Raw genomic sequence first — 10,391 nt, forward strand, 5'->3', positions numbered from 1 at the left:
CTGGCCAGTACCCCAGTTCTTGTATGCATAAATAAATATTTTTTTAAAAAGCCATGTGATTAATGATGTGTTTTCTTTGACATAAAACTCTCATTTTGAACTGAGAGTCTTACACCAGTGATGCCTGAAGAAGTGTTGGACATTGATGTCATCTGAAAATCAGGATGTTTTTCCCAGGAAAGCAGCATCTACTAAGGTCAAGATGAGCAAGGAAACCACAACAAACTCTGGGACACAACGATGACCAGGGCCCCAATTGTGACAGGGTGTTGTGGCGAGAGGTTCACTTATGGATAACTGTCTTTGTTTAGTTCACCAGAAAAAGACTGGCTTGAGATGAGATGTCAGAACAGGCTTTTGGGGTAAAATAACCCTGTTCTCTCAAATCACCAGTTTTCTGACATTAAAGTGCATGTTACAGATCCAATCCCTGTCTCTGTTAAATGGGCTTCTGGTGGCAGCAGGCAGCCCAACCCCAACATTTTCCAGTTACAAAACGATATTCCACTACTTTGATTTAGTACTAGCTCACTCAAAGAAAAATGAAAGTGGGCATTTAGGATCATAACTTCACAGAGTCCTCCTCCCTATCCTGAAGATGAGCAGGGTCTCCTGAGGTCTTGCTGTTCTTCTTGGTCAAGGGAAATTTTAGTCTGAGCCTCACCCTGTGTCAGGTCACCCAGTGGGACAGTGTCCCAGATTGTATCTCATTTAAAATTTTTTTATTAAGTTTTAATCAGATGACATTGGTTTCCAACACCACATATGATTCTTGGCATAGGGTCACCCCTCTTCAGATGTATGTTACCAACCATACCCCTCACCAGGACACCCACAGTCCCATAGTTCCTAATATATAAAATGGCCCACAATTAAAAATTTCATCACGTGTTCAAAGAATCTATAGAAAAGAATTCTCCCAAGTCACTGAAAACAATAGTCAGAAGAGCAGGCACTTGATTTCTTCCCATGCTGCTCACCAGAGGTCCCCGATTCCCGGCTCTCAGCCCTGCAGGAGGCATCACAAAGACAGGCCCTGGCTGGGGCAGCTTCAGGTTGCAAGTGAGTTTTATTAAAAAAAGCAGTGAGGAGGTTAACATGGGGCCCCATATAAGCCTGTCTCACCCCCCAAACCACATGTGCAAGCCTCAGGCAGGGATGCTAGTGTGGGATAGCCAGGAGCCCAACTTGAATTATTCCCATCAGGGCCAAGAGGGAAGAGCTCTGGAGAGTGGTGGCCACAAGAATGAGGTGTTGGGAGCATCTCTGCTCCAGCCTCAGGTGGAGACCTCCACAGCAGCATCGAAGTGGACAGGCACATACGGGTTTCCCTCACAGGCCACAATAATGTATCTCTCTTTCTGGGTGGTCCGGTAGGCACAGTTGGGGTACTTGGAGCCACCAGTCAGGCGACAGTCTGTGAGGCGCATGCTGGAGTGGCTCTGGTGGCAGTTGGGCTGCCCATTCTTGCAGGTGATGTTTCTCTCAAGACAGACTGCCTGGACGTCCACCAGGGACTCGTGCACAAAGGTGTTCACCGGCTTACAGCGCCCCTGCGTCAAATTCCGGCGCCTCATCATCAGGTTGCAGTAGGTGGGGTTGCTTTCAGGGAAATTGCCTGGGTCCATGTGCTGCCGCTGGAACCTGTGGTACCGAGATTCCTTCCCCAGGGAAGGCTGGACACCCCCCAGCACCAGCAGCACCAGGACCAGCAGTGAGAACAGGACGAGGGACTTCAGAGCCATGGTGGCCGCGCTCCCCTGAAGGCCCCACCTGGGAGAGGAGAGAGGAGGATAAGCCGCCTCTTAAATAACGGACCCCCTACTCCCACCGCTGGGCTCCCTGGTTTCAGTTTCACTTTACATCAGCAAGAAAGTCACCCTCTTCCTGTGAGATCTGCCAAATAATCACACGCATATGATGTTCGCAGGAACATGTTACTCCTGCTTGACAGAAGCATCATCTTCCCCTCCATGGGTGAGAGCGCCAAAGTGACCTAAACCCTGGCAGTCCTGTCTGTGACTACTAGAGAATTTTTAATGTAAAATGCATTTGTACATAGCTCTCAACCGCTTCATTAGAGGATCCTTTCAAATAAACCATGAGCTGCCCTGACAGAATCAGGCTGACAGACCCTGCTGTCCTCCAGCTCAAGGGACACTCAACCCAGTGCCTGACACTGGCCTCACAAAGAGATGGCATTGTGTTCCACAGAAGGATTTTCGCCTCTCCTGTCCTGGGGGGTGCTCCTCCAGCCCCACAGGTTCCCTTTGCAGCTGGTAAGCTCTAGCCGGCCCCCAGCTTCTGCCTGGCCCAAGCTGTCTCAGTGCTGGCCTCTCCCCTCCTGCTCCTGCCTCTCCACCCTCAAGCAGAAGCAGCTCCAGAGACCACCCCGTGAGTCACTTACCTGGGTGTCTATCTGGGTCTCTGGGAGAGAGTGGAGGTCAATTTCTGCAATTATGGGGTCCCTGGGGTGCAGATCTTATAGCGAGTACAAGGGGTGTGGCTTTCAAAAGAGAAGAGTGGGTGGAGCATCAGAGTTTCATTCCAAAGGAAAGGAGCACAATATGAGGAAGGGGTGGAATTTGTCCAGGCTTCCCTCTGCTGGGAGGAGCCTCTCTCCCATGAGGATCATCTGTTTGCTGCTTCACTAGGAGGAACAGAGAACATCATACAGCACAGATGCCTGAGCCCCAACCTAGTCCTGTTTTCCCTTTGGAGGCCATACTCAACAAATAGCCCTTGGAGGTTAACAAAGGGCATGTAACTTGTGACCCCAGGGGAGGGAAGGATAGAGGCCCCTTCAGTTCCCAGGAGTCCTGGAGCAGCTTGGACTGGAATCCACATCTCCCAGTAGTAGCTTCCCAGAGACAAAGGAGGTGGGGGAGAGAGGTGTCAAGCTGTGCCCAGCTGGAAGGCTTCCCCACTTTGGAGAAAAAGGGGACGGTGACAGAACCAGGAAAAGAGGGAAGTCTCTATTTTGGCAAGAAGCCTCCCCAGTCCAGGCCACTTCCTGCCCACCCTAATGAGCATGTGACAGGTCTCATCTACAGTGACAACGTGTTCTGTGGGGAAGGGTTAAGTAGATGAGCTAAAGATAGAACAAACCCTAAATCCCTTTTGGAGAAACAATAGAAAAGATCATATTTCTTCCATTCTAGAAGGAGACCTGGTTTTATTTTTGGTTTTTTTTTTTTTTTTGGTTTTGATACATCTGGAGGGAGAATTATAAAAATATCCCTCCATGCTCTGGATTTACACTCACTTCAAATTCTGAAGCAGCTCCTAAGAGCAGGGGAAATTACAGAATTTTATTTCCCTGTTCTCAGTTGCCTCACCTCTAAGATAAGGATGTTCATATGTACCTCTTAGATTTCTTACTAGGACAAAATAGGACAAGGGCTTGATGCAAGTATCATTCATTCTGTTGATGGAAGGACACATTTTAGGTGTGGATGACTTCTGTTTTGAGGTGGGGTATAGCTGGGTAGAGGAACCACTGACTGCTAGAATGGACGGGAGAACTTATCGTAGAGAGATGCAGCAGGGGATGGAGGATCACAAGGTTAAGAGAGGCAGAAGACATTAAAAATATGGACACACTTAGAGCCTCAGGGCTGAGGAGGAGCTGAGATGCAGACTGAGTTTACTTGTCCGCTGAGAATGCAGAATCTTGAAGCTTTCTTGGTTTGTCAGATCTTCTGTAGATGCGGTATATTTACACAACAGAATACTCAGGGATGAAAAAGGATAAACTCATGCCATTTGCAGCAAGATGGAGGGAGCTGGAAGGGATTTTGCTAATTGAAATGAGTCAAAAGGAAAAGAAAAATATTGGATGGATTCGCTCACAGTTAGAATATGGGGAAACTGAACAAAGGGTCAGGGAAAAAGAAAAACCTGCATCTGACCATAGACCTGAAGCATCCAGCAGGGAAGAGGGGAAGGAGAGGGGAAAAAACAGTGTCTCCTTCCAGTTTGGAGGGGAGGGAAGATCAAATGCATATGGTGATGGTTCATGGTGCTATGTAGTTGGCAAACTATAGGGACTACACCTGGGAGAAGCAATCAAATACTGTACAAAGATGAACAATGATGTGAGAAGATAAATTTATTATAAAAAAGAAATATCTTCTGAACATTATACTTTTATTAAAAAATCACCAGATATGATCAAGTTAGTGATCAAGATAGCACTCAATTTTAAGATTTATCTCCTGAGTGGGTTAGCAATCCTGATATGTGGATAGAGGCCCCACACAGCAGAGACCTCCAGAGTGTCCATGACTGAGGTTTCTTTCCTGGTGTGCTCTGACCCTGCCAGGACAGGCGCCCTCTCCCTCTGCCAGGGTCCCCTACTCAGAGCACGTCCCCGCCCCACAGGCTCTCTGGTGTGCAGGGCGGTGCCTGGACCAGCATCCTCCCCAGCACTGGATCACCAGATGGAGGCTCCCAATGATCCCGAGGTGAGGACAGAAAGATAACCAGTGAATGTGAGTCCTACATGCAGCCAAACTCCACCTGAGCATGCGTACACCCTGCTACACTGTCCCCTTAGCTGGAGGGAAAATGAGGAGATAGGGATTTGGAAAGAAGAGTAAGATGAACTGAGAGTAATTCTGGGTAAAGGAAATACAACTAGACACTTGAGTTTCCTGCACACACACACACTTACACACTCTCCATCACCCACCCCCATCCTAAATAAAGAACAAGATCCCCATTTCCACACCCAGGAAATCCCAGGCCCTCTCACCTGCAGGCCTTCTCCTCACACGGATTCCCTCAGAGCTAGGGATTCATGTTACTAAATAAGAAAAACACAGTCACAACGTTCATGAATGATAAAGACAAAGAACTGGCCCAGCTGTTTGAGCAGGGCCTTTTCTCCTTCTATGACTATCTAGAGCCAGGGGCAACTGTAAACAGGATCAAGGGAAATGAAGAAGTGATGACAGTTGAGTCCAGTCTTCTCAGTGCCTGTAGAGAAGGGTTGCCAAGAAGGGTGGGTCATGGGGAAGAGGCACCAGGGAGCTCAGGGAGCAGCCAGACCCCACAGCCCAGGGAAGGAGGGAGGCACGGGAATTCCCTTCTGGGGCCCCAGCAGCAAGAAGAGCAATGGTTGGGCAGCCGTGGCCCTGGCGGTGCTGAGACCAGCAGTGGGGCAGGGGCAGGGCACGGGCCCATCTGAGGCTCCAGAGGCTCTTGAGTCAGAGGCAGGGGTGACCTCAGACCAGGGATGGGCAGCAGGTGGCACATTCTCCCCACACTCAGGTGCCCTTCCCAGAGGCCACTGTTCAAGCACCTCCCTCCTCAGACATGCGTCTGGGGCACTGCAGGCTGGGGCTGCCAGTTAGAGCAGGTGCAAAAGCTGGAACCCACTTGCCCTCTATCTGATGGTCTCACAGTCCCTTCTAACTCTTACATTTGATGTTTGACTTTTCAAGAAAAAAATGTCCCTTTTTTCTGACCTAGTAACTGCTCACTCAAAGAAAAACAAAGTGGAAATTTAGGACCATAACTTTATAGATCCCTCCTTCCTACCCTGAAACTGAGCAGGGTCCCCTGAGGTCCTGCTGTTCTTCCTGAATGGGAATTTTGTACTTGAGCTTCACCCTGTGTCATATCACTCAGCAGAAAGTGACCAGACTGTAGTTCTGTTTGTTAAAATGTTGAATTATTTATTTTTGTTGTTGTCATACCTGATTCCTGGCTCTCAGCCCTGCAGGGAGGTATCACACAGACAGTCCCTGGCTGGGGCAGCTTCAGGTTGCAAGTGCGTTTTATTGAAAGCAGTGTGGAGGTTGGCATAGGGCCCCATGCAAGCCTGTCCTACCCCCCCAAATCACGTGGTGCAAGTTTCAGATAGGGATGCTGGTGTGGGGTGGTCAGGAGCCCAACTTGGGTTATTCGTGTTGGGGCCAAGAGGGAAAAACTCGGGGGAGTGAGACCATGCAGATGTCTCCGGATCGCAATGCGTCCAGCAATTCAGGCCAGGAATCATCAAAGTGGATGGGCTCAAGCATCTCGGAACAGGCAATGGTGATAAATTTATTGCTGCTATTGGTCTTGTAGTCAGGGGTTTGGGCCTCAGGTGACTGACTACACTCGGTGATGCTCACTGGGGCCTTGCTCTTGTGGCAGTTGATCTGCCTACCATCCCGGCAGAGGATGGTAGGCTCGAGGCAGATGTCCTGGACATCTTTCCAGGGTGCATGCACAAAGGTGTTGAATTTCCTCTTTAAGAGTTTCCGGTCCCTCATCATGTCGTTGCAGTAATTGGAACTGATGGAACCATTACGGGTGTCCATGTGCCTCTCCTAGAAACGCTGAACTGGAGAAGATTTGCTGGGGGAAGGCTGGGCACTACACTGACCACACATCACCACAACAGCAGTGAGAACAAGATGAGGGACTTCAGAGTCAAGGTGGCCTCACTTCCCTGGAGGCCCCACCTGGGGAGGCAGAGAGGAGGAAAAGCTGCCCCTTAGGAAAAGGACCCCGCTCCCCCCATTGGGCTCCCTGGTTTCAGTTTCACCTTATGTCAGTAAGAAAGTAACCCTCTTCCTGTGAGATCTCCAAGTAGCAAATGCTATTCTGTTCTCAAGAGCATTTTACCCCTGCTTCCTAGAGAAGAGCCTCCTCCCCTCTGTGGGTGAGCGCCAAAGTGACCTACACCTTGGCAGTCCTGCCTGTGACTACTGAGGTGTTTTGATGCAAACTACAGGTGTTGCCCATGCTCAACCGCCTCATTAGCGGATCCTTTAGAATAAACCATGAGCTACTGTGACATTCAGATTAGGCTGGCAGAGCTGCTGTCCCCCAGCTCAAGGGAAACTCAACAGATGCTTGACACTGGCCTCAGAGACAGATGCCATGCGTTCCACAGAGAGACGCTCACCTCCCCCACCCTGGGGCTGCTCCTTCTCCAGCCCCACGGGGTCTCTTTGCAGCTGGCAAGCTCTTCCTGGCCCCCAGCTCTGCCTGGCGCAAGCTGTCTCAGCACTGGGCTCTCCCCTCCTGCTCCTGCCTCTCCACCCTCAAGCAGAAGCAGCCCCAGAAACCACACAGGGGTCACTCACCTGGGTGTTTAGCTGGGTCTCTGAGAGAGTGGAGGAGAGTTTCTGCTATCTTGGGGTACAGATTTATAGAGAATACAAAATGGTATGGTTTCCAAGAAGATAAGACTGGGGGGGACATCAGAGGTTCAGTCCAAAAGTAGCGGAAGAGAATGTGAAAGTGAAATTTGTCCAGGCTTCCCTCTGCTGGGAGGAACCTCTCTCCCATGTGGAGTCACATGTTTACTGGTTCACCAAGAGGAACAGGGAAGATCATACAGCACTGATGCCTGAACCCTAACCTAGTCCTGTCTTTCTTTTTGGAGGCCATTTTCAACAAATAACCTTTGGAGTTAACAAAGGCCATGTAACTTGTCATCTCAGAGGAGGGGAGGAAAGAAGACCCTCTCTCCACATCTATGAACAGCAGCTTTTGAGGGATGCAGGAGGGGAGGTATCCAGCTGTGCCCAGGTGAAGGCTTCCTACTAGGGAAGAACAACAGGAGTGCCTGAACCTGAAAGAGCAGGAAGCCTCCATTTTGATCAAGTCTCCCCAGTCCTGGACACTTCCCGCCCCACCCTTCACCCCACTGTGAGGGCTTAAAAATGAGCGTGTGGCAGGTTTATCTACAGTTTATCCACAGTGACAGTCGTGTGGGTGGGCTTAAGTAGAGGAACTAAAGATAGAACAAAACCCTTCCACTTTTGGAGAACAAACAGAGAACATCGTATTTCTTCCTCCTAGAAAGAGCCCTGCCTTGTTGGATGACAATTTTGATATCTCAGGAGCGAGAATTATAAAAAAATCCCTCCATGCTCTGCATTTAGACCATCTCAGCTCAAATTTCTATTAGCACCTTAACAGCTGGACCCATTGCAGAACTTTATTTCCCTGTTCCTCAATTTCCTCATCTCTAAAATGGGGATGTTCGTGTTTACCTCTTAGATTTCTTATTAGGACAAAATCAGGTAAGGTGCAGAAGGATAGAATGGTGCTGAAAGCATCAATCACTGTTAACTCTGTGAGTGGGAATTGAGTCTGGCATTTGGGAACCAGACTCCAAGGCCAAGTGGTCCTCAGTCCTACTCTGGGCGTTGCAAGAATTCAATGTGGTGCCCAGAGTTAAGCAGAAGAGAAAGATTTACTGTCAGGTAAGGAGAAGGACAGGAAAGCACTCTGAGCAGAGAGGGGTCGCGTGGGCAGCCACTTAGACGGCAAGAGCAGGGGCTCATATTTTTAAATGGAATGAAGGGGAGTGGTGACTCTGCGATGTGTCTTTTTCAAACTGGCTGAGTTCCAATACAGATTTTTCTCTGATTGGTTTCACCATTGGGTTTCACTATCTATTGGGGCTCAGGTCTCCATGGCTACATGAGTCTGGTTCTTGGAATGTGCAAACACTAACTGCTAGTTAACACAGGTGTTTGCTCTCAGGGTGGCCCAACCTATGGAGTTTTCTGTTTTCTAGGGTCTCCTTGACCGGATGGTATCTGTTTCCAGGAATGGCAAGCAGTGCTCATGCTGCCCAACATGTATGTTTACCCTGGAGGTGGGCTGGCAACAGGCACAGATTTTTAACCCAATATGACACAATGATGTGGGTGTGAGCCCACCAGTGTGATGTACAGCCTGTTCTCCGGGAGATGGGCCCCGGTTCCTGTCTTCACAACCTATCACTCTCCTCTTCAGCTCCATGGACAACAAATGCCTTTTTCACCCAAGTATGGACCCTGGATCTTTCTTTTTCTTTCTTTCTTTTTTTTTTTTTTGGATAATCAGTGGTTAGTCCGCAAGCACCTAGTGGATTTTTAAAGTGAGACAGGTACATAGGTAACCAACCTATAGTTTGCTTGGTGACTCGTCACCAAATGTTTAACAGACAATGGCACAGGGGTACACCCCTTATTCCTTTGACCCAAACAGCTTTGTTGAGCCTGATGTGGGGGTGCACATCTGGACACCCATCTCCTTCACAGGGAATCTCCAGATCTCTCTGAGTGCTGAGGGTCACGCTCCTTGAATCCCACTCCACATGTGCCCGGTGATGGTCAGTTCTCTGCTCAGCACCTCTTTGCTGGCAGTGTTAGGGGGAAAAGGATGTCCTAAAGCTAATTCCATATGGGCTTTGTGGACTCCACCCCCACTCCAGACCAAAGCCATCAGGACATTGGGAAAGACAAATCCCATCACCACCAAAGGGAAGGTTGCTGGAACCTGAGGGTGGAGTTAAGCAGCCAGGTTTGGTATAAAACCAGACACGTGGGCTTTGGAGGGCCAGGGGGAATTCCCTTTTTGGCTCTCAGCCAGCTTGCAGCTCTCAGCCAGCTCTCAGAGGGCCATTGGGTTTCCAGGTCGGCGGATCGGGTAGGACGCATTAAAGACTTTATTTCCCTATTTTCTCCCTGAGTTATACATTTTCCTTATTTCCTTTTTCCTTGTAAATAAACTTTTATTAACCTTTTATATATGCCTGTAGTGGAGTATTAATAAGTCCCTTTTAAGCGCGCGGGTGAGGACCCACAGCCAGGCAACCCGTTCAATATCAGGGCTGCTCTATGACAAGGAGACGCAGACATCATCCTGCTGAGGGTCTCAGCAGCCCTTTATTTATACATTTCAAACAAACTGTGAGAGTGCATAAGCATGTGCATTAAGGCAAGAAGATAACAATCATCACATCTATCTCAAGAACAGCCAAGGGTCTATTTGCCCTCCTGCAGAGGTCGTGACATTTATTACACTTTGTTTTAAAGAAGGCACAGATACTAAACAAAAGTGTTCTTAGAATAGTCATTAACCTTAAACAGTCATTTTATTACTAGCAAAAAAACTTACATGGCTGAAACTAACATTTCTATTTTTTTAATAGTGAACAATTAACTAAGGGCTAGGGGAAACAAAGGACAGGAAGTTACCTGGGGGAAGGAAGATGCATTGACTTTTCCCTAGCCCCAAGCTCTCAATTAAGGGAGGAATTTACCTAATCTAACAAGAGTTTTTCTACCTATTACTCCTATACTTATCTCGTCAGCCCTAGTTTCCGTATCCAACTTTAAGATCAAGGGAAAATTCCTTTTTCTATAAGATTGCTGATTGTTGTTTTAAGGAACTACAAATATTTCATCAGAGACAGGGCCGGAGATGGTTATAGCTTTTGGTTCTCAGAATGGTTAATACGTGACATATCAGTTGTGGTAACATTGACTATTTCCAAGTGCATTATTTGTGCTGCCGTGGTTATTGAAAAGTCGATGCAGGGGCCAGGAATGAGGAAGCCCACATAGAAAAAGACAAGATGGCCCTCACACCAGAACCACTGATACCATCAAATC

At 48.4% G+C, this 10,391-nt stretch overlaps 2 protein-coding genes across 2 annotated transcripts; both read right to left on the reverse strand.

Annotated features, from left to right (window-relative positions):
* Positions 1–696: 696 nt before the first annotated feature.
* LOC119238863 (ribonuclease pancreatic-like) lies at positions 697–7,206 on the reverse strand. Its single transcript, XM_037502958.2, has 4 exons — positions 7,083–7,206; positions 4,757–4,807; positions 2,408–2,650; positions 697–1,773 (listed from the first exon to the last, which is right to left on the reverse strand). The coding sequence occupies exon 4, from the start codon at positions 1,743–1,745 to the stop codon at positions 1,278–1,280; it is 468 nt and encodes a 155-aa protein (XP_037358855.1). The 5' UTR covers positions 1,746–1,773; positions 2,408–2,650; positions 4,757–4,807; positions 7,083–7,206; the 3' UTR covers positions 697–1,277.
* Positions 5,907–6,311, reverse strand: LOC119238001 (ribonuclease pancreatic-like). The gene has a single exon (XM_037501804.1). It carries the CDS (start codon positions 6,309–6,311, stop codon positions 5,907–5,909), a length of 405 nt encoding a protein of 134 aa, XP_037357701.1.
* Positions 7,207–10,391: the final 3,185 nt, after the last annotated feature.

Source organism: Talpa occidentalis, unplaced genomic scaffold, assembly GCF_014898055.3.
Source record: "Talpa occidentalis isolate TD23 unplaced genomic scaffold, MPIMG_talOcc4v2.1 talOcc4.11, whole genome shotgun sequence".
Classification (NCBI taxonomy): Eukaryota; Metazoa; Chordata; class Mammalia; order Eulipotyphla; family Talpidae; genus Talpa; species Talpa occidentalis.